The sequence below is a fragment of the Pyrgilauda ruficollis genome, unplaced genomic scaffold (assembly GCF_017590135.1).
Source record: "Pyrgilauda ruficollis isolate IOZ18807 unplaced genomic scaffold, ASM1759013v1 scaffold117, whole genome shotgun sequence".
Lineage (NCBI taxonomy): Eukaryota > Metazoa > Chordata > Aves > Passeriformes > Passeridae > Pyrgilauda > Pyrgilauda ruficollis.
This window is the reverse complement of record NW_024509988.1, coordinates 1-22633: the sequence shown is the minus strand read 5'-3', so window position 1 is coordinate 22633 and position 22633 is coordinate 1. Positions and strand designations below refer to the sequence as shown.

General features: G+C 41.4%; 3 protein-coding genes across 7 annotated transcripts; 2 read left to right on the top strand and 1 right to left on the bottom strand.

The window, feature by feature from the left end:
* Positions 1-74: 74 nt before the first annotated feature.
* On the bottom strand, positions 75-4780 carry GABARAPL2 (GABA type A receptor associated protein like 2). The gene is made up of 4 exons (XM_041484300.1): positions 4639-4780; positions 4274-4329; positions 2211-2383; positions 75-653 (listed from the first exon to the last, which is right to left on the bottom strand). The coding sequence occupies exons 1-4, from the start codon at positions 4670-4672 to the stop codon at positions 563-565; spliced, it is 354 nt and encodes a 117-aa protein (XP_041340234.1). The 5' UTR covers positions 4673-4780; the 3' UTR covers positions 75-562.
* TMEM231 (transmembrane protein 231) lies at positions 4671-10449 on the top strand. Of its 2 annotated transcripts, none has more exons than XM_041484263.1 (7): positions 4671-4965; positions 5412-5581; positions 6626-6754; positions 8116-8259; positions 8553-8634; positions 8762-8867; positions 9748-10449. In XM_041484263.1, the coding sequence occupies exons 1-7, from the start codon at positions 4671-4673 to the stop codon at positions 9935-9937; spliced, it is 1116 nt and encodes a 371-aa protein (XP_041340197.1). In that variant the 3' UTR covers positions 9938-10449. The 2 variants fall into 2 exon arrangements, with proteins under 2 accessions (XP_041340197.1, XP_041340206.1); XM_041484272.1 differs by lacking the exon at positions 4671-4965 and adding an exon at positions 5128-5335.
* Positions 5609-21798, top strand: LOC121362596 (carbohydrate sulfotransferase 6-like). Of its 4 annotated transcripts, XM_041484235.1 has the most exons (4): positions 13069-13276; positions 13696-13845; positions 14886-14960; positions 19727-21798. In XM_041484235.1, the coding sequence occupies exon 4, from the start codon at positions 19755-19757 to the stop codon at positions 20934-20936; it is 1182 nt and encodes a 393-aa protein (XP_041340169.1). In that variant the 5' UTR covers positions 13069-13276; positions 13696-13845; positions 14886-14960; positions 19727-19754; the 3' UTR covers positions 20937-21798. The 4 variants fall into 4 exon arrangements, with proteins under 4 accessions (XP_041340186.1, XP_041340169.1, XP_041340160.1 ...); XM_041484226.1 differs by lacking the exon at positions 14886-14960; XM_041484252.1 differs by lacking the exons at positions 13069-13276; positions 13696-13845; positions 14886-14960 and adding an exon at positions 5609-5721.
* Positions 21799-22633: the final 835 nt, after the last annotated feature.

Sequence of the window (22633 nt, the reverse complement as noted above, 5' to 3'; positions counted from 1 at the left end):
TAGCATCTAGTAAATGTGATGAATAACTTTCTGGCCAAAATGAAGGTAAAGAAATTACAGCACTGCCTGTTTGTGACAGGAATTTTTATTGTACTTGTTTGTTAATTGAGAAAGGAACATACCAGCTCAATTCAACACGATCAGCATCTTGCTCCTGGCTTTGGATAAGCTAGCAAATCCAGTGTTTCCTAAACTAATTTATCATTTTTATTTTTCTTAAACTGACATCTCAAAACAGAATAAATGTGTGTTCTTCTCTTCATGTTTTAGTAGCCCAACTACTTTGCTTTATTATTTAATCCATGTCATCAAATGTATCCCCCCCCAAAGAACTGAGGCTCTGGGAATTCATAGCCGTGAGAAAAAAAAAATGCACAAAACTAACAAAACTTTCTTTTTATAATTTAACAGTCTAATAAAACAAGACCTAGCAATATATTAAGAAATAAATCCAGTTACAAATGCATGTATATAGAAGGAACTTCTGAGGATGTCAGAACAGAAAATGATCAGCTATTTACAAGATACACAGCAGGATGGTACAGTAGCCAAGACCCACCATTCAGAAACCGAATGTGTTCTCTCCACTGTAGGCAACATACAAGAATCCATCCTCATCCTTTTCCTTCTCATAAAGTTGTCCCATAGTTAAGCTTGAAAGGGAAAAAAAGATAAATGGTTTACTTGGCTCATGCAAGTTGTCAGTGTTAACAGTTAGAACCCCATATAAACAAGGATTAATAAAAGCCAAAACTTCTAAGTCTGTGTATAGGTTAGAATACAAAAAATGAGAGTAAATGAAAAGCAGTTGACTCCTAAGTTAGAGAAATTATCCTGGACTCTGCAGAGTAAATTTTTTATATTTCTTCACCAATGCCTTTGTCAGAATGCTTCCTTATTCTGTTGGAAATCGGTCTCTATTTTGAAAACAAAAAGAAACCCTAGCAATTACTTGGCTGATCAACTGCTCCAACCATCTATCTACAGATGGTTGGAGTAGTAGACATCAGTTGGGTGCACAAATGAAGCCTCCTCAGCTCACCTTTCTGACTTCCCAAAACTGAGAAAAGGCTAATGAACTGAAAGATGGAGATGGATGTGACATGGAAAACAACAACATCATTCTGCCCAAGAGAGGAGCTGGGAAGATTTGTAAGCAGTACTTGAAATGGAAGAGAATTGGTGAGTAGTAGATCGATCACCAATCCTTGACATCCTTCTCTCTTCATACAGAAGTTTATTACATAAACTGAAGCTTGTGAGATGAGCAGAGGCATGAGCAGATTGTGGTTTTGTTTATCGGTTAAGAAGTTACCATTTTTACATTCATATTGAATGATCAAAGCCTCTTTTTTCTAGCTGAGATGTGACATCTCCTTATGAACATGTGAGAATAGACAATGTATCTCTCTTTCATGCTCCTAGCAATTCTACAATACTGTTACAAAGATGACATACAGGCATTCTCAGTACTGTTAGGAGAAAACAAGCAGAAAAGGATGGCTCTCACGGGTCCCTATTGTGTATCGGGTTACCTGGAGGGACTCTTTCTTTTACAATTAAGTATTAAGAACAATATCACATCTAAGGCATGTAATGACATACTGTTTCCTTAAATGCTACTAAAGTATCTGGTGTAGAAAGTTGTAGTTGGTGCTTCTGCTATATTCTGTATGTAGTAGAAATCAATGAAACTTATTCCTATATAAAAGCAATGCAAAAAACCTTTCTATTGCAATTATTCTTTTTTTCATAGAAGAAAATAATAAAAAAAAGAACCAGCAACTAGTTTGTAATGTTATAATTTCTTTGTAAACTGACAGGTTATTGTTTTTTTTCAGAATAATTTATGGCATTTGCTATTGAGTATTTAATGTGCAGCCTTTTTGTTATTCTGAGAATCATTGTTTTCTTGATATTGATGACGTACGTGTTTTTGCACTCGATCAAATGCAACAACATCACAACTGCAAAGCTCACCCTTTTGCCATGGAAGTAAAGTATAGTATACTTTTCATCACCTTTCCTTTCAGCCTAGCTCAAGAAATAAGATGTTTATCAAATTCATGAGAAAAAAATTTGAATGAGATTAAGATATGACAGACATCTCTTAAAATCACCAAATGAGCCTTGAAGAGTGGTGTTACTGACCCTCTAATATGCACAGGCTTGCTGTAATGACTCTGAATACCAAGTGAATAGCCTCTCACCTGGATTGTGGGACAGTCTTGTCTACAAAGAGGAATATTGCCTTCTCAGATGGCAGTTGAATCCTCTTCCTGATGATCCACATGAACTGGGCCACGGTGATGTCAGACGGAACTAAGTACTTCCTCTTGTCAATATCAACAATCTGAGATCCTGAGACCTTCTCCACTATGACCTGTAAAGTGCAGGTGTGAAGGTCAGGCTGTTCAGGATTGGTATGAACAGACAGCTTTGGTAGATCACTTGCTCATACAGGCTTACAATAGTGAGTAGAGGGGATGAACAAAAAGGTTTCCTGACCACAACCAAATCAGAGGTATGGAACTGGCTCAGCACTGTAAAACCTGATTTTACAGCTGCACTGAAACCTACATTTATATACACAATGGCTTGAAACTTCCTGTGCCTGTGTTTGGCAGTTATGGAGTAAAAAGGTGCATTATGCCTTAAAGACACCTGTGACAGGAAAGTACGCACATCACTTAACCTTTTGTACGCTGATGATATGAAATTACTGCAATGTGGACCCAAAGCTGAAAATGAACCAGCAGTGTACCCTGGACACAAGTAAGGCTAATAGTGTCCTGGACTGCAGAGGATTGGGAGGTGATCCTGCCCCTGCACTGGTACTGGTGAGGCTACCTTTGTATTCTGCTGAGCTGACATTTAGTGTATTCCGTCATTGCTTCAGAAATCAGAAATTGACTACAGAAAGGAAAGATAGCAAGATGGCCACAAACAAAACCAAACAGAAAGCAACAGGTACAGGAGGAAGGATAATTAAGTATTGCTTGTGAAAAAGACCCGATGCTCATTGTACTACACAGACTGATTCTTGAAGGAAAAATACAGCAGGTCAGGAAATGGGGTTTACAAGAGGTTCCAGGGTCTCCATTCCTTAGCTCTGCATTCCACTTGAAACATTAAGCTTGAAAAACACTTCTGATTGTTAAATTGATACCAACTATTTGGTGTCAATGGTATGCAGCTTAATTTGAATCATCAAGCAGAAAACACATACTGATCCAGACAAAGGATTGCTGCAATTTGAGATTCAATTCCTGTATCTGTCTACACCTTGCTGTCCATTCCTGATGCAGTAGCATGTCATTCTCACTCACACTATGAGTTTCATTTGTTTCTTTTTCCCCTAAGGTTATCAAGGATATTTTTGAAATGGATAAATGGATACTGTGGAGATGTATGGTCATTAAGGATGCTGCAGTCTATGTGTGAGGGAATAGTTAGTCAAGAGAGAACAGCAAGGATCATACCAGCTCGCCAGATTGCAACTGGAGAAAATCTTGTGACTAGGTGCAACTGAGCAGCAGAGAAAGTCAGTGGGAATGAAAATTCTTTTCTGGGCTGTGCTAATAGAAAAGTTACTTACTAAAAGGAGAGAGGCAGGAGTGGCATTAACTGGCACGTGGTCAAATGGGATGTGGGGAATTTTACACTCAAGTAAGTTGAGAATGTGGACATGTTGCTAGCTGTTACCTAAGAATGTGAACTGTGGTCTTTTTAGAGACTGAAACATGGTAAAAGGGATTGTGGAGAGAAGAGAGCTCATTCACTATTTAGCAGATTGGTAGGTATTAATGCAGAAGTCACCACTTGCATTGGCTCTTCAAACAGGGTTTGCATGGGGAAATTCAACATGATGACTGGTTATAGGTGTGAAATACATGAGGGATCTCATCTAACTGATTTAGCCAGGATGGAAGATAGTCAAGGTTTCAATAGTCTTCATAATCTTTCTAAAGATCAGGTACAATCTTCAAGACAATGAAGGTATTTGCTGGGATATAAGTGCCATTAGAAGAAAGCAAGACCACGACATATAAAAATCCCTGCAAAGTTTGTAGAAAGCTTATTTGTCAATATGCACTGGGGCAGAGGAGGAAATGTTGGAGTAGTTAGATGTGTTTGGGGCTTCTTTAAACATATAAGGACACAAAAAAGAAAATTAATTCACTCAGTAGGGACTCATCAGAGTGGGCAGGATGGAAACAGTGTATCCACCTTTGCCTGTAAGTACTCAGTTGAAGACGGCTTGGCTACTCACCGGGACACGGTCGGGGTATTTGGCTCGGATTTTTGCGGACTCGACACATCTGTGCTCTGTGAACAAAACTCGTAATTAGTCATTGCATAGTAATTACATTGCTGGTGTCCTAGGCCGAGAGGGCAGCGCCGGCAGGGCCGTGAGCCTCCAGGGATCGCGATCGTATTCCCGCCTCCGAGCGGGTCTCTAGTTTTTCGGGGAGACCGTCCCCGGGCATCGCACTACCCTTCGGCGAGGGCCGCCAGCGGCGGTCCGCCCACTGACAAGACGACCCCCTGGGGAAGCCGAACGCGACAGATGGCGACACGGGAGACGGAGGGCAGCGGGCCGCTGCCAGGCAGCGCCTGGCCCAGACCCACCCTTACCCAGCGCGTGGTCCTCCTTGAACATCCACTTCATGGTGCAGGCGGGCGGGGAGCGGAGCCAGAGGCGGCGAGGCCCGTGTGCGGGGGGCGGGGGCTCGTGCCGGGCCTGTCGCTGTCACGGTCCCTGTCACAACAACAGCCGCGGCTCGGCAGGCGGGACTTCCGGCTCGCCTGTTCCCCGGCAACCGCTTGAGCACCCGCGCTTCCGGCCGGGAATCGCGGGGCGGGGCTGTAGCATCTGGGCACGACATCACCTGCCGGGTGCGAAGCCGCCCGCAGTCTCCTGGAGCACTCGAAGCCGCTCCACAGACTTCATCGCCCCTGCAGGTGTCCCCATCCGTGTGTCCCCATCCCGCTGCCGGGCGCTGTCTCCCCGACAGCCCCGGGAAGCAGCGGGGCGCGTTCATTGGCTGATGCGCCCGCCCCCTCAGCGCTGATTGGCGCGGCGTCTCGTCAGTCCGGCGCTCCGCCTAGTGCAGCGCTGAAGGCGCGGGCGGTCGGTGCGAGTGTGGGCTTGTTGCGGGTGGTGCTTGCGGGCACTGAGGGCTGCTCGCCATGGCTGGCGTGGAGCTGTTCTCGCATCCCGCGCTGTACACGCGCTACCGGGCTGGGTTTTGCTCCGCCGCTGCACTGGCGCTGTTGCTCATCACGGCGCTCACCTATGTGCCGCCGCTGCTGGTGGCCTATCGGAGCCACGGTGAGCGCCACTGGACTTCACGCGGCCTCGCCGGGCCTGGCGCAGTCCTGAAACCTCGTGCTGTTTCTGCCCTCAGGTTTCTGGCTGAAGCAGAGCGCGTACCTGGAGCAGCCCACTGTTCGTTTCCGATACGAGGCTCTCTTCGTCGCCACTATCGGTTCCGGACCGGGCAGCTTCTTGGCGTGGAGCACGTTCCCAGCGTTCAACAGGCTCCAGGAGGACCGGCTCCGAGTCCCGCTTCTGTCGGTAGGCCTGCCCGGGGCGGCCCGGCAACAGTGGCGAGAAGTGAGGCTGCAGAGTGGGGCCAGTGGACCGGCAGCCGGCTCAGGGCACGAATGCTGATGGCGCATTTGAGCGGGTGGCTCTTCAGGCACTGCTGCCTACAGGTAGCAGCAGCTTTATGTATAACCTTGTGCCTCACATCGGGATTTGCTGGATTTTTAATGAGTCCCGTTTCACTCCCTCTCAGTGTCACTGAACATAGCATTACTTAGATTGGAAAAAGCCTATAACACCAAGTCCAGTCATTAATCAAACCCTACCAGTTTTTCCACTAAACCATGTCCGTAAGCACTGCTGGTGGTTTGTGTGAACACCGTCGGTTTACTTTCATCAAATTAGGTGTGCCCCTCTCCCCTGGCCACATGGCTTCTCATGATGTGAGGTTTGCAGGGTACTCCTAGATTTGGAAGTAGATATGTGCCTTCACAACCATATAGTCTCTGCCTTGCAGTCACTTTTCTTTCTGGGATTTCACAGTGGCAGTTATTTTTCTGTCTGCCTCTGTTAGGAGCCCTGCTATATTTTGCAAGTAGCTGAAGTACTGGACACTGGCACACATGCATAGCAAGCCTTGGCTTACAGCCAGGAATCAGCATACAGAGGCCATTTAAGAGGCATGCTACAACGTCAAGAGGCACAAGCCTGACGATCAGTCATATATTTGCACTGTCTTTTTTTTGTCTTACAGAAGATCCAGCACTAAGGCATGCTTTGTGGCATGCAAGGGAGATGGTTGGAATGGTGTAAGGCAGAAAAGACCTTGAAGTAAACTTTCCCTCCCTGGAAGGGTGCATGAGACCTTGCATAACAGATGACAGTGTTGGCTTTTTGTTTGTCTCTAGTCTTCTGTCTGTAAATAGTCAAGTAGCTTTTTATTGCATTCCTAACTATGCAGTTTATTTGCTTCCTTGGTATGTGCATGCTGCAGTTGTAGGGTCCCCTGGGGTTTTACTTTTTTTTGTTTTTCTTTCTAACAGAAATTCCTGTCTTTAAAAAAAATTTGTTTAGACTAGAGAAGAAGACAAAAACCAAGACGGCAAAATGGATCAGCTGCATTTTAAACTGGAACTTCCATTACAACCAACAGAGCATGTAGTTGGTGTTCAGCTGATTCTACTCTTTTCCTACCAGCTTTATGTGAGCATTTTTAGTTTTGTTTGTTGTGATGTATAGACCCATTGTAAAATTCCAGTAGTGGTTATACAAAACATGAAAAGAAACCTTCCGCATTTGAAATTCCTATCTAAAATACGTATTTTACTGAAAAATATTTAATTTTCTCCTCCTCTGCTGTGTCGTTCCTAGTCTAGCTGTCTTGCGTATTTTGATACACTTTGTTAGGGTCTTGTTTTGTGTTTTTAATATTGATAAGCTCTGTATTCTGTTGGGCTGTAGTATGGCTGCAACATACAGCCCAACAGTGAGTATCAGTGTGGGTGGCACCTGAAAATAACTGAAATCCTTGCAATAGGAAGAAGGATGTGCATTCCTACACACTGCTGTGTCTTGACATAACCAGTTCATTTTCTGAGTTGGAGAGTCAGGCTGTTGCAACAGCCTAAAACTCCTTAGATTTTGCTTAACAGCTCTTGAAGCATCGATAATCATCTGCCAGGATCCTCTGTATCTTGTAACTGGGACAAGAAAGCATTATAGGAAGACAAGACAATGCAATTCTACTGCCATTGTACCTCAAATGGGAGTGCAATGAATACCTAAAGCAAAGAGTAAACCACCAGCACACAGAGAACCCAGGGATACATCTAATAGGAGCAATAATACAGAGCTGTGTTGGGTGCAGTCACACATACAAAAAGTTGCTTTCCTAGGGAGATTAGGCTGTTTCTTTAGAGAGTCTTGCTGATTGCAGATGGACAAGCTTAGCAAGTATAGCTATGTGGTGTAGAAAACATTCTTAAGCCTGAGGCGCAGAATAAAGGCCCAACAGTCTTAAATTTGGGCTGAAGTATTTGGTCAGGTATTAGTATGACAGAGAGTTAGGATATTCACAACACTTTTTTTTATCCCACTGTAAATGTGGAAATTTTCCTTCAGACTGAGTGGCTGATAAGAGCTAAGGACCTACCTTCTTTATTTGGTTCTTGTTGCAGAGTACAAGTCCTTGATTTTGACTGCTGAGTTCTTTTAAAGTGTCTCCAATTAATGTGTTTAGATACCTTGCTGCTTTTTACATGTTATGGCTAGTCAAAACTTTCTGTTACTGGCCAAAGACATTGGACTTCACTGAATTTCCTGTGGAATTTTGGTGAGATAATAAAGTTAGTTAACTATTAACTAAGGTAGTTCACTTAAAAAAAAAAAAAAAGGTATTTTTTATTTGGTGGTCTCTTGTTTAGACTAAGGTGATGTTCTGAGACTTGGGAGTCCTATAAAAATCAAATCCATGTAGAAAAATGTGTAGATACCAAGAGATAGAAAAGTGTGTTGTGTCCCTCCTCCCCCTGCTAAATTTTCCTTTTTTGTGTTCACTATTTCAGAGAATGTCAACATTTGTGATGCAGAGCATGGCTTTTCTTCAGTTTTTTTCTCCTGTGCCAGGGTCTCAGCTCTATGTGAATGGAGACTTGAAATTAAACCAGAGGCAATTACTTAACCACTGTGGACTGGATACCAGATACAATGTGAGGAAATGTTTTTCACTTCCCCATCAATTCACCCCCCCAGCCTATTAATCCGCCTAGTATCCTAGGTGACACCCTAATTATTTGTACTTCTGCACAGAGTGAACTGTAAGACTTTGGAACTGGTGTTCTCTTGTTAAGACTACAAGAGGGAAGAGGTTATTCTGCTGAAATGTTCAGTCTGATGTTTATGTTCATTACTTGAAGGGCATGGTTACTTTGTGTAAGAAACTCGGTAAAATTACTGTCTTGAAGACTGGACAAATACTTAAAGTGTCTCCTTGTTGTAACAGGTGTCTGTGGTCAATGGCACAAGTCCTTTTGCAAGTGACTATGATCTAGCAAACATCATTGCAGCATATTGGGATAGAAATGGTAAGCCTGAATGTGTAGCTACAGGACAGTAGGAGTTAGCATATTGGCAGCTGTTTTGTGAAGTATATGACTTCTGTATTAATACCTAAGAGCTCCTTAACCTGGACTTTTCCTTTCTCCGTTATAGTGACAACAGTCTTTTCAGATCCCAGCCCTGTTTGGATGACTGGAAGAGCAACAGATACACCATTTATCATTAATGCCACCATTCATTATCCAGTGGAAGTTATCTTATATCCTTCAAAAACTGCACAAACTGTGACGTAACAGGGTTATGATATTTGAGCCTCAACCACAATGTTGCTAAACTTTTTTTTTTTTCCTTTTTTTTTTTTTTTTTTTTGGTTAGCTAAGCAAGTGCTACAGTTCTGGAGTTGATGAAATACCTATTTGTCCATTCCTTCAGATGGTTGTGCCTTTATAACCACTTTTTGCCTTTCTTACCCATTGGTAACCTGTGTTGCTTTTCAGCTTTGCTAAAAAGGCCTTTACAGCAGTTTGTTAGCTATTGTCAGGGAATATTTGTAGTACATCTTGCTTTGGGTTCTGCAGTACCTGCTGTCCTGATCTGTCACAGATGCCACTCACAAAGCATGACACTGTAGTCTGTGACCTAAAGCAAATGATTAGAAATCTGTATGCAACATCATCCCACCAAATAATAACTCCCGCAGTGGAAGGTTGTTACATCTGTTCATGTGCAGACAGACCAGAATTTTTTTCTTTTGAAAAAGTAATTCTTCATTCATTATATTCTTCGTTCTTTTTTGTAGACAAGAACAAGTCTGTATTTAGAAGAATCTGTATGGAGCACACTTCTTACAAGATTTGTTTACCTGCCTGAATATTAACAATAAGTACTTCCTGATGACTCAGGCACAAAGTAGGTACTTTACCCAGAATTGGTTTAAATGTCTTCTAGGACAGACGTTCTCTCCAGCTTTTGTTACCTACCGTGGTAGAAGGCTTTTAGGTGTTTCTATGGTTCAGAGGCTTAGCATTTGTGACACAAACCAATGCCTTAACAAGGTTTGTGCCTAGGAGTTTCCTTGTTTAGATATTGCAATGGCAGCATTAGAAGGTTCTCTATTAACGCTCCTTGACTTTCTTTACATATCAGCCAGGATTCTGGGAAATTATTAAATTTGCCTGGATCCAGTATGTCAGCATCCTCCTTATCTTTCTTTGGGTGTTCGGGAGGATTAAGACATTTTTGTTCCAGAATCAGGTGTTGACTACAATTCCAGTATCACCAGTTCTGCCTGTATCTCCAGTACTGTCCTACAAACAGCACCAGTCCTGAAGAGATGCCTGAGAAGAATTTATAGAAATGCCATTCAAAAATAGTTACCTGATTTTCTTCTCTATACACTTCTTACTTCAGAAGATCAAAATTTTGTAGGTATGTTCCAAGTATGTATGTTCCAAGTATGCTCTGTTTGTGCATCCTTTTTAAAATACATGTTCATTCATCTAATTTCTTTAGGAACACTGCCTTGGAGCTGGAAAAGTTTATATTTTTGACAGTAAAAAAGAGCCTAGTTATTTTTTTGTAACTGGAACATTCATCAAAAACCACCTTGAAAACTGAAAATAATATGCTAAAAGTAACAACATTAACTGTTTTTACTTCTTGTAAATCAATGCACTGCAGTCTTAGAGTTGTCGAGAGTTATGTATACATGCATGTATCTGCACCATGAGGTGAAAAACTGCATGGATGAGTTAAGGTCAGAGATGCACTTCTGTAACTGTGGCTATACATACCAATTTAATTATTAAATTGGATGATGAATAAATTCAAGGTTGATGTGAGAAATCAGGTTTTGGGTGATAGTGTGTGCAAAATTTGCACAACCATTTACTACTGGTATTATTACTGTAGCACCCAACCATTAATTGTGAATTGTGAATAGTAAAACAGAGAATCCTTGTATCTATTGAAAGAAAACTAGCAAAAAATTCTACCAGGGAAGCCTCAGAGTTTCAAAGCAAGTGAATAATTACCTTCAGAGCTTAAATAGTTTAGAACAGATAAAAATTATAATCACCTGGTAGACATTGAAAGACTGTCCCTCATTCTTGATGGTGGTGGTCATAGGGAAGATTATTTTATCTTCTTTTTCTGGGCTTACTTTTTATGCTAGACAAGCCTACAAGAGAAGACAACAAAATTTCCATCATGTTTTCAGTTTTGTGTTAAAGAATGAATTCTAGCAAAGCAGTGTTATGGCAGGACAGAATTTAAAACAATTCTAGATGCTAGAATTCTGCAAAAAATCCCAAGTGCCTTTGGTTCTCTTGAACTATTAAGACACGGTGCACCTAAGAAATATGAAAGAGCAGCTGAGCATATGCCACCTTTTGGCCATCATCCTCTAGAATTCAACATCTTGGCAGTTGGGAGAGCTACCTTTTTCAGAAATCTCCAGTTTGCTCTTGGATCTTTGAAGTCTCTATGTAGGCTACTGATAACTGGCTTTGCATCAACATCTCCAGAGTCAAAGCAACTGTCTACTGCTTTTTTGTGCTTCTAGCCACTGCACAGCATGAAAGAAGGGGACTGTGAGCTTGTTTCCTCCATGTCTCAAGCTGGTGTACGTTTGGTATGCTCTCCCTTGCAGCAGTAATGGTGCTTGTGTGACTGCATGAGTTAATTCAGGGAGTTAATTGTGGTGAAGATGATCTTTACCAAATATATAATCACTTTTCCAGACAAGTGAGTTCCCTGACTGAACTTGGTATGTATCTGCACAAGCATCAAAGTGGACATGAGCAAGGGGTAGAAATCGCTGGAGAGACTACAGGACTGCAATTTAAGGGTTTGAATGTTCTACTCCCACAAAAATGGAATGCATAAGAATCTTCCTCCAAGCTGAACAGAAGTCTGTTTAGCGACAGAAATGTGGAAGAGACTAATGCTCGAAAGCCACAGTACTGGGAGACTCCATTAATCCCTCTCTCACTTTTCTCTCCTGTTGTAGCCTTTCACATTAAGTTAGAACAAGTGATGCTGCTGAGAGCAACAGTTCAGTGAATGCATGGGAAATAAGAAACGGAGATCGGGTCTAGTTCCAGAAATAGAGACAAAAATAACCTTAATGTTCTCTTTTCCTTTAGATGGAGAAAACTGGAAAAAATCCTCTACAGTAATGTAAGCAAATAACTAAATTTTATATAAATTAATATACATTAAAAGGAGGCAATCAAAAGAGTTATTTACTTGCAGGTGGCATGTAATTGTTTAATATGACCTGAAGCCATCCCTCCATTTCTTGTCAAAGAGGTGTTTCATGACTGGGACTAATAACTGAATGCAGGGTAAAAGGAGCTGTAAAGGCAGATGTTACCACAGCAGGGAAAAAAACTCTGTGATACCTCTGCTATGGTCACTTCCTGGATGACTTTTTATACTGACTGTAGTTCTTGGTTCATAGTTCTGACTCCTTTCTCGAGCTTGAAGAGACATTCTACTTTTCTAAGTAACCAAGCAATAGAAAAAAAAGCAAGATTTTATAGCTTAAGCAACAAACTGAACTACATGGGAAAAATATATACCTGAGGATCCACTGCAACCAGCATTAGAAGAGGTTTAGGAAGGAAGAGCCTTTCTCAGAAAGCTATCTGCAAGGACTCTTCCTTCAGCTTACTAAGCAACACAAAGTCAAAACCACTACCATGCACCACAGTGCTACTACACAGATCTCTGTATACATATGACAGAACAATCTAAATGCTCTGCATTGAGAAAGAACATGGTGGCTCGCTAGGATTAATCAAGGTTTAAGTTGAAAGTCCTATGCATAAACTGATGTGGGAACATGGCCGTGTAAGAGCCATGCTTCGGGAGTGTTTTAAGACGTGAAACTAGGGAAAAAGAAACCACCTCGCTGCTTTCTAACTCACCAAGCAGCCCGTTTTGCAGGGGGCATTATCCTCTCGTTCTACTCGCACGAGGCGAGCGGGACGCGGCCGCGCCGAGCTCTGTTCGCCTGGGGGTGCTGGGCCGGGATGGAGGGAGGCGGGGGCCGGAAAGAGGGGGCTGCTGCGACAGGAAAGCGCGAGGCACGCGGCAGCCCGCGGAGGAGAGGTGGCGGGGCGCTGGCTGCTGCGCCGGCCAGGCGGTGTTGCCACGAGCCGGTTTCGGCGAGCCAGCCGGGACCCTGCGGGGTTGGCGCTTGCGGGACCCCCGTGCCTGGCTGCGAGGAGGCGCCACTGCCCGGCCGGCCCCACTCGTGCTGCGCGGGGCAGGCCGGCGCTCCGCCTCTGCCGGGCTGTGCCTTTGCCCGGGGATGCTCCGGGGGCGGGGCCGATCGGCTCCTCGGGCTCCTCCTGCTGCTCCGCCGCCTCGGCCACGTCTGAAAGCGGTTCATTGTCGGCACTTCGGGGCCGCGGCGGTGGCGGGAGGCGGCGACAAGGTACGGGCGGGCTGATGCGGTTGGGGATGTGGTTATTCCACAGGATTGGAAGTCCCGGTCAGACCTTTTTTTTTTTTTTGAGAACCGTCTCAAACAAGGGTTCTTTAAAGGAGATGTTTTTGAGCGGGTTATACACGCCCTGCTTGTGGCGGCGGACTAGCGGTAATACCTGTTGCGGCGGAGCCGATGTCGCACCGACAGAGGAATCAGCCTGGTTGTTTTAGGTGGGGTTTTTTTTGTTTGTTTGGGGTTTTTTTCCCTCTCTCTCTGCTTTCCTCTGCCCCCCCCCTCCCCGCCCCCCCCTTTTTAAAAATTTTTTCTCTCCTTTTTTTTTTTTTTTTCTGGGGGTTTGTGTTGTTTGGTTTTTGTGTGGGTTTTTTTTGTTTTTTTTTTTTTTTTTGTTTTTTTTTTTGTTTTTTTTTTTTTTTTTTTTTTTTTTTTTTTTTTTTTTTTTTTTTTTTTTTTGTTTTGTTTTTTTTTTTTTGTTTTTTTTCCCCTTCTTTCTTCCTTTTTCCGAGGGAACTGGCTGATTCAAGTTAAGGTGGTTTCGTTTCTTGGAGTTAGATGAGAGAGTTTAGAGAACCCTTCCCATCATTTCAGGAAATGCCTTCCCATTTTTCTGTTGTGTCCTGCCTCTTTCTAGGTGAAGGTGACATGCTGATCGGAAGAATTTGTCAGTATTTCTTAGCTGCAACAGTTACTTCAAGTGAGGCACACAGGGCACACCTCAGCTCAGTCGTCGTCGGACTGTTTGAATTTGAGGACGCTATTGTACCAGTGCAGACAGTCTCAAGTAAGTGAATAGCATTCAGTCACTGCGGGTATCTCTTTGTCACGCCGGTTTTGCCATCGTAAAAATTCTTAACAAAAGCTGCATCTAAGCAGACCTCATTTCTTGAACACCAGTAATTCTAGTAGCTGAAAACACTTTTGTGATCTTCGGCTGCAGTGCATAGAGAAATAGGCATTATAGGGCTATGCTTTGACACTGCCATTTGCTTAGGCTGGGCAACTTTATCTAAAAAATATTTTAAAATCTCCCAAAGGAAACAGTACCTTTTAGAAAAAGAACTTTAATGATCATATAGTTAAATAGATGGTATGTTTCACTGTATTATGAAGCCTTTAAGTGCGATGATTTCCTGGAAACAATTCTTCAAATCTCATTTACCACTAGATTCTCAAAAGAAGTATATTTCCAAAAGCTGAATTAGTAGTATCACCTGAAACGCTAAGATAATGTTATAATTCAGAATTACAGTACATTTGCTGTATTTTATTATTTTAGTTGCAGTTTTACTAATCTATTAAAAAAATAGGCAGGTTTATGAGTTTCACCTATTTAGTATTGGAAAATCTTTTAACTTTTAGGACTACCAGTGATCCTAGAACACACCCTCCAAATGAACTTTTTCTTTACCCATTCAAATACCAATCTGCATATTGTTGGTACAGTAAGCTTTTGCCTTATGAAGATGTGTGATTTCTGGCTACAGAAGAACACTGGAAAGTGATGTTTTGTCAGTGTGGTGATTTACTGCAAGAATTACTAGTAATATTGTTGTGTGTTATTCTTTGACCAGCTTTGTCATGTTCCAGCATTTTACTTTTTTGAGTAGCAAACTGTGTTTCTAACGTTAGCTCACAGAAGCCATTTTGGTGGTGATTACATTGGTGCAATGTTTTATAGGTGAAGAATGTAGTGAGTAAATTTGATGAGGAAAAGTAGACCTTCAGGTGATCTTTGCTCTATTTATCATGCCGTGAACAAATGTTTTTCTATTAATTCTATAAAGTGCATGATGACATTTACTATTATCATTCTTTTTACAGTCAGCACTGCTGCATTTGGTGAATTTTAAGTACATAAGAGGTAATTACATTCATCTCGTATGATCGCTCTGAAAGGTCAGTGTACAGGACAATCATTTTTGGGTAACAAAAAGTTGTGCACATAATCCAGCATTAGGTATTCATTTTTCAGTGGAAGAAATCAATCTGGGAAATCAACAGAATCACGGAATATTCTGAGCTGGAACGGACTCACAACTGAGTATGTTATTTGAAATAATTTGTGTTTAATCTGTAAGTTCTTTGACTTTAAAAATGCTGCACAGACTGTTTAAAATGAAAGTATGCTGGAAATTTTCTCAGACAGAAAATGGTTAGGGAATACTTTGACAAAGACAGCTAAGATTCAGTTGCTCAGAAGTCATTGTAGGGGAGCAGGTATTTGTAATTCTTCACTCAAATGTCTTTGCTTTAATCCAGCCTGGTTTTTCAGTCTTCCCACAATAGACCCACACTTGTTTGTTCTAAGGGAGTGTTTCATCCCAGCCTTTTGTCCAAAGCTCAGACAGAGCATGTTTCTTCACAGCTCTAATATGAGGCATTCTTTCTGTCTTTTTAGTATCCCAGAAAAAAAAAAAATAGCAGTTTAATAGGAGGGTCTTTTTTAGCTGTAAAGTTAGTTTTTGCTACTTGATTAAGTCTCTTCAGGTTGAATTCTGTGCTAAAAGGAAGTTACTAAGAAACTATACTCCTTTCAGAGCTGATCTGAAAAGATCTGATTACTCGATTCCAACATTATATGTCTTATATGACAAATAAGTAAAAGTCCCTGGAAGCAAGAGCTAAATGATCATCCAGTGGGCAATTTCTTTCTTTCTTTTCTGCCTTTCTGGGTCAGAAAAGTGCTCATCTTAGAAATGAGATCTTTTTGGGATCAATACTACCACTGACTATATTTTTACCCTTCTTGCTAAAACTGGATAGCTTTCTGTAATGTATCTAATTTCTTGGCAAGCAGATACTAATGGCCCTGCAGCTCAGCAGTCTATCAGAGACAGTTTAAGTCATGAAGAAAATGATTGCTCTGTTGGCCAGATTCTATAATTAATTTCCTTTGGACAATATGTAAGAATAGTTATTGTGGAACTGTCCCAGGGTTCATCTAGTCTAGGATCTTGTTTCCATCAGTAGCTGTTAGCAGGGAAGCCCAGGAACAGAGCTTGATTCAGGACTGGCAACTAAACCATATAAACTAATGCTTTTCAGATCACATTTTGAAAATTTGCATTGCCCTGTAAAGACATGATTGTGCCTCAAGAATTTGAGACTTCTGATTATTCTCTTTACCAGAGCTCTCTTTGAAGAAATGGTATCACCAAAGAAGTACTACTTCACAGAAAAGGAATAACAGTGTAACTGTTAGTAAAATAACTTATATTAAGGAGTATTCATTATTTGCAGAAACACGTATTGTGATGCCACTGAGTGTTGCCATACTTCATGAGTCTCAGCTGAGAGATATGAGAGGTGTGGGAGTGCTGTCTGCTGGAATTTGAGGCTCGTTGCAGCCTGTTTTTCTGCTTGTTTGTTGTAGCTCTCTTGCCACTTGGGGTCAGTCTGATTTTGTCACTCAGATGGCAGCTGAAGTGGCAGTAATGCTAGAACATCTGGCTCCTCTGCTGGTTCTCCTTTCCCCCCGCCGTGTTTGCAGTTGGTAGGCATGGTATAGTCAGGCAGGTGCACTACGAGGAAGCACTTATGTGGAACAAAGCAGGATAAAAGGAGGTGTAACAAACCCCAGCTTTGCTTTCCGGAGAGGACCTTGGGGTGAGCAGGTGGTGCCACTGAGCTGTTGGTGGAGGAGGAGGGCACTAGAAGAAAGAGGCAATGCAAAGCAAGTCACAGACTAGAGTTTCAGCGTGAAGCTTCAGTGTGCAGTTTCGGCATATTGCCTTTCTGTGCTGAAAGAGCAAGCTTGCTTAACAGCACCACCTGGTGAGTCCTGCAGTGGAATAGCTAGAGGATCAGAAGTAGCCTGTATTGCAAGGTCCTGTTCCCCACATTTAGCATTGTAGAAACATTTAGGGTGGAAAAGGCCTTTAAGATCATGAAGTCCAGCTGTTAATCCAACAATGCCAAGTCCGCAACTAAGGCAATGATATAATGTAATCTATTCAGTAGATTTATAAATATGTGTATACATATATAGATCTTCAGCAACTCTATGAGAATGTTATTCTATGGGCTTGTCAACAGCTGCTTTCTGCCTCAGCTAAAGTTCATCAAAAATCACAGAAGAGCTTGTTGGGTTAAAAAAATAGTATTTTAAAGGAATTTTAAAGGAAAATCACCTTAACTTCAGAATGCAATTGCAAATGGTAAATGGTTGTTTACATGAAAATAGAATTACACATGGCCAGCAAAAGATGTGCAGAAATAAAGGGCACTGTTTATAGAGAAAGTGGTGTATTTGGCCTTATGCACTGGAAGCCACACAAGAGAATACTTTTAGAGATGCTGTATTTTGCTGTGTAATTATGCTTTTTCTTTGATGGTGTCTACATGTGTGTATATTCCTTAGAAACACTCCAACTTTTCCAAAAGGGTAGAAAATTAATCTTAAATGTAGAAAACTGGTATCCACTTATTGTTTTACTTTGGTATCACACTTTTTTTTTTTTGCAGTTTCTATCATATTGAAGTGTAGGGAAATACTTCAGCTATATAGTCATTTGATGTTATTTGTAGCGCTTGAGTCTGATTAGTTCAGACACATATTGTGGACTAATACTCACGTTATCTGTTTTTTCATTGGCACAGTGTTGTCTGCAACACTACTTGCGTGGGAACTGGAGCAAGGAGAGGTCTGAGAGAGTCAAGGGAAAAGTGAATGTAAAAAACTGCTTTTGGCTTTTATTCCTCAGTCTCCCACACTCTGCTAATAACATGTAAAGAGCAGTTAGTGTTGCAGCTCTGCAGCAGGATTAGAGTGGAGCAACAGTTGTGTAGCTAGAGTAGAAACACATTAATTCTTCAAAAAGCGTAACTGAGTCTCTGGAAGCTACATAATAAGAAGCTGCAGAATGCAATCCTAGTGTAGATAATGATTCATGTTTCGCACTCAAGAAAAAGATCCGAGATAGCTGTGTCTGGCTGACTTTCAGGCGAAGAGCCTGTTGCAAGAAAAATCTTTTAATTAGCAAATGCAACTGTACTTTGACTTCAGCTTAGGTTCTTTCATCCCCTTTGTTTGGTGAAGTGTCAATGCAGGCTGCTGGATTGCTGGTGATCCTCACAGCACAGAGAAACTTATAGATGCTTCTGGAGATGTAATATACAAAAATTCAGTATTTGAACAGGGCAGATTTTATCTATGAAGAGTGGCCAAGCTGAATTAAACTAAGGATTTATCTATCTGCTCTTGTGCCTGAGAGTAGCAGGTAGTGGACTGCTAAGGAAGAATTAATACATTAAGCCTTGTTTCTCGTAGTGTGTCATCGCAATACAGGCGTATACCATGGGCTATCCATGGTTTAGGGAATTGCCAAGCCATGGGCTGTAGCCTCATTTTTGCATTTAACAGTTCTTGGAAGGCTTTTCTTCCATTACTTACTTTAAATCAATGTAATTATTTGTTGAACTCCTGTATACTTTTGCTGCTACAGAATTTTGAAGCAGAGTTGCACATTTTTAATATGCAATGTACATAAAGGTTTTGAAATGGGTGATCATTTAATTCAATTCAATTTATTATGTCAAATGAATATGTATCTATGTTTACTAGTCTGCATGATTTTCTTTCAAGAGTTCAGAGTGTGTTGAAAAGTGTATCTTTCACTGTACCAAGAAAAAAATCGTTATTGCAAATTGTAAAGGCAGCTAGATAACAAATACGTCTATGTAGAACTTCTGAGGTGATCTGCATACATGAGGAGCCTTACTTTCCTAAAACCTTGCCTGCTAACATTTACTGCCTGCTTGCAAGTGGAATCTGCATGAGTGAGAGCACAAAAGGGTAGGTGCCAAAACCTCTAGTGAAAAAGCTGTGGTGGGGAGTGCATGTGTCTTGAACTTCAACTGCAAAGTAAAGCAGAAATCCACTTGGGGTTGACATGCCTAAGATTTTCTAGGAGTTATACACAGACAAGTCTAACTCCCAAACTGGTAATTCTTGACTGCAAACTCAGGGTATTCAGTCTTGGGGTGTATGCACTCCAGACCAAAGATACGTCAGCAGCATTTTCATTTTATCGTCTGTGGCCAGGTGTGGCTTCAGGATTTGAGTTTTCATCCATCTTCTGCGGTTTTGAAAATAGAGGGTTGTGGACAAGCACCAATTGGTACAGCACCTTATGGCCACTGTAGGGTACAGCACTCACATTAGATAAGATGATTTTTATTTCAGCACCCACAGCTACCAATGTTCCACTCCTTTTAGGGGACAGAAATCCTTGTAATGTTAAATTAAAACAGAAATACAGTTGAGCGAGTCAGAAATTTTTTTTTTCCTTCTTTTTTTTAGGGCAATGTTTACCAGTGTTCAAGTTGAGGGCCTTGTGTATTTTGTAGTTTTGTTTTGGCTTTTTTTAATCCAAGGGTTGAGCTGCATCAACCCAAGGTTTTCTTCAACATTGAACATTTACTTATTTGCTTATTTCTGCAGTGATCTTACTGTCACACGTTACTTCCTTTTTTTTTCCCAACAGCTGTCACCTGCAGTGATCATCCCCAAGTGCAACTGATTAAGGAAGCAGTTAATGCCACATACGTACATGCGCATTTGAAGAAAGGTTTTACTAATGCAAGAGCTTGTATTGTCTAAGTTGTATTGTTATTGTGCCACAGGAACAATGGTTCACCAGTATTTCCCTTCTCTTTTTCAGCTTTTTTCATTGCTCTTCCTCGGTAAGAATGGCAAGGATTCGGATTCCTAGCACAGCTGTTATAATTTTTGTTACAGTACAGACTGGATTCTTACTCTTCATGTATGCCCGGTACAGTAGCTTCATGCCTCAGTCTGAGGAGAAACCATCCCAAGTCCACATACTTATTCTCTCGTCTTGGCGGTCAGGATCTTCTTTTGTCGGTCAGCTTTTCAGCCAGCACCCCAGTGTCTTCTACCTGATGGAACCTGCGTGGCACGTGTGGGTTACAATGTACCAGAACAGTGCCAAAGTCTTACACATGGCAGTGCGGGACTTAGTCAGGTCGGTCTTTCTGTGTGACATGTCTGTGTTTGATGCTTACATGCCTTGGAAAAGAAACTTATCTGATCTTTTTCAGTGGGCAGCAAGTCGGGCTCTGTGTTCAGCTCCTGCTTGTGACTCTTTTCAACGTACTGACATAACCAGTGAATTGGCATGCAAGACTCTTTGTGGACGGTATCCATTCAGCAAGGTGGAGGAAGCCTGTAAAACTTACAGCCATGTTGTCATCAAGGAAGTTCGATTCTTTGACTTGAAGGTCCTATATCCCCTCCTCACTGATCCATCCCTGAATCTCAAAATTATTCACCTGGTCCGTGACCCCAGGGCAGTTGTTAAGTCACGGGAACAATCAGTGAAAGCATTAGCCCGTGACAATGGAATTGTCTTGAGTACCAATGGCACTAAAGTGGAAGATAGCAAATACAAAGTAATGCAAGAGGTTTGTAGAAGTCATGTTCAGATTTATGAAACAGCTACTCTAAAACCACCTAATTTCCTGAAAGATCGCTATTTAATGGTCCGTTTTGAAGATCTGGTAAGAGATCCATTATCAGAAATCTCAGAAATGTATAAATTTGCGGATCTTAGTTTAACTCCCAGGCTCAAAAGCTGGATCTATAATATCACACATGGACAGGGACCAGGGAAAAAAAAAGAAGCCTTCAAAATAACATCCCGAGATGCAGTTAGTGTTTCACAGGCCTGGCGAAACGTTCTTTCCTTTCAGAAAGTTAAGAAAATACAGGAAGTCTGCAAAGGTGCTATAAATATTCTTGGTTATCAGCTAGTGGATTCAGAAAAAGAGCAAAGAGATCTGACACTGGATTTGGTGTTGCCAAGACGACAAAATCAATTCAGTTGGTCATCATTTAATCCAAAGCACTGAGACATTTTTGAGAGATCTGGGGAGGTGGGGCAGGGTAGTTGTTTGAATATTTCTATACTGTGCAGCATATAGTAATGGGAAAATCCTTGTGATGTCTTTGTCTTTTCGTCTACTCCTTCTCTGTTCATGTAAAAAGGTTTTTTTTTTTCCTGAGTTTTTTACATATTAAAGAAAAAAAAAAAAAGCCAGGAAGATACTTGGTCATACTTGATACTGTTACTGTGCTGCACACAGCATTGTTTTAAGAATATAATTTAAGCACTTTCTATTAAAAGATGGATTCTCAAAGATGTCTTTGTTTGATAACAGTTCACTTCTTTTTTTTCGTGCTTTAAGTATTTAAGAATCACAGTTCTTTATTTGTATATATGGAACAAAGTATATACTAAATTCCTTCACTTGACTTTCTTCTTTAAAGTTGTTTTGCAGTTCTATTTTTTTCTGACTTCTTTTGATGTTTTAACATACAAGTTTTTCAAAAGGTGGGGCAACTGCAGCAGCTGTGTTGTAAAAGCCTTAAATGGGAACTTCACTTATTGACAGGTTTCATAGTGGTTTTCTTGAAATGGCAATGTTGACAGCCAGATACTTGAATGTGATGTTTGCTTGAATTTCAAAGAAGATATGAAGAAACTTTCAGTGGAATCACAGTGGAAACGGCGTTTTAATGCTATCCCTGTTGTGTTCTAATACTGTGACACAGAATAAGTGCATGTTTGCTTCTGCCATGCAATCCATACCATTATCCTCTCTCTGTAGAACTACAAGTAATTGATGAAGATCACTGAGAAATTTAGTAAGCCTTGAAAATTTGCGTATCGATTATATTGCTGCATGGAAGTGATCTGTTCAACCAACTTTGTTAGCAGAGACATGCTCATGTACGGTTAATATTCGGTGCCGCGCCTGAGAAACCCACCGGCGATGCTCAAACACCTCGTGGGCGCAGGGCTTGACTTGAGTGGAAAAATCTCCCTTTTTCCATCATATGAGAAATTTAAAGTGGGGAAAACACTTCTTTTCCCAATATTTTGAGGGACTAAATTAAAGGTCAGAAGCCATTTATTTGTCATTGTATCAGTTTAAGTGAAGGTAACTGCCTCATTTCCTCATTTTAAGGGGTTCACTTGAAGGAAGAGCTCCCTTTTTCAGATTTTAAGGGTTTAAATGCACATTTCAGGGTGCTTCTGCCTGTGCCCTGGTACCGAATAGCTTGTATAGGAGCACGTCTGGCACGTACATAATCCTACCACCACCCAAGAGTCTATTATTGCTTCACAGTAAACACCAGCTAACATACTACCAATTCTTACCTAAATAATAATACTAATTCTTACAATTCTTACCTAAATAATAATACTAATAACACTATGCATATTATTAATACTAGTAGAGGCCGGTGGTGTTCTTAACACTGAGGCTTGCATAAAGAACACAAAATTAATTAATGTTGCTGATTATGCTATTGCAGTGTTGAAATACATGGTCTCCACTGCCGTAGCCCCACACCTACCTTGATGGCCTCCTCCAGCAGGTCCTCCAGCACCTGGATGCAGATCAGCTTAAGCTTCATCGATGTGATAAACAGAGTTCACTCTTTAAATTTTTTTAAAGTTTAATAAAGGATAAAAGGACAAAATAATCCAGCACTGGGGTGCTTTTGGCACAGGGCTTAAAATGATGTCCACTATATATGG

Coding starts and splice junctions, on each gene's coding strand:
- TMEM231 (XM_041484263.1), top strand. CDS start 4,671: ATGGTGCAGGCGGGCGGGGAGCGGAGCCAGAGGCGGCGAGGCCCGTGT. Junction 5,582..6,625: donor TCCGAGTCCCGCTTCTGTCG/GTAGGCCTGCCC, acceptor AAATTTGTTTAG/ACTAGAGAAGAAGACAAAAA. Junction 6,755..8,115: donor TCTTTTCCTACCAGCTTTAT/GTGAGCATTTTT, acceptor TCACTATTTCAG/AGAATGTCAACATTTGTGAT.
- GABARAPL2 (XM_041484300.1), bottom strand. CDS start 4,672: ATGAAGTGGATGTTCAAGGAGGACCACGCGCTGG. Junction 4,330..4,638: donor CAAGGAGGACCACGCGCTGG/GTAAGGGTGGGT, acceptor TTTTGTTCACAG/AGCACAGATGTGTCGAGTCC. Junction 2,384..4,273: donor AATACCCCGACCGTGTCCCG/GTGAGTAGCCAA, acceptor TGCACTTTACAG/GTCATAGTGGAGAAGGTCTC.
- LOC121362596 (XM_041484252.1), top strand. CDS start 19,755: ATGGCAAGGATTCGGATTCCTAGCACAGCTGTTATAATTTTTGTTACA.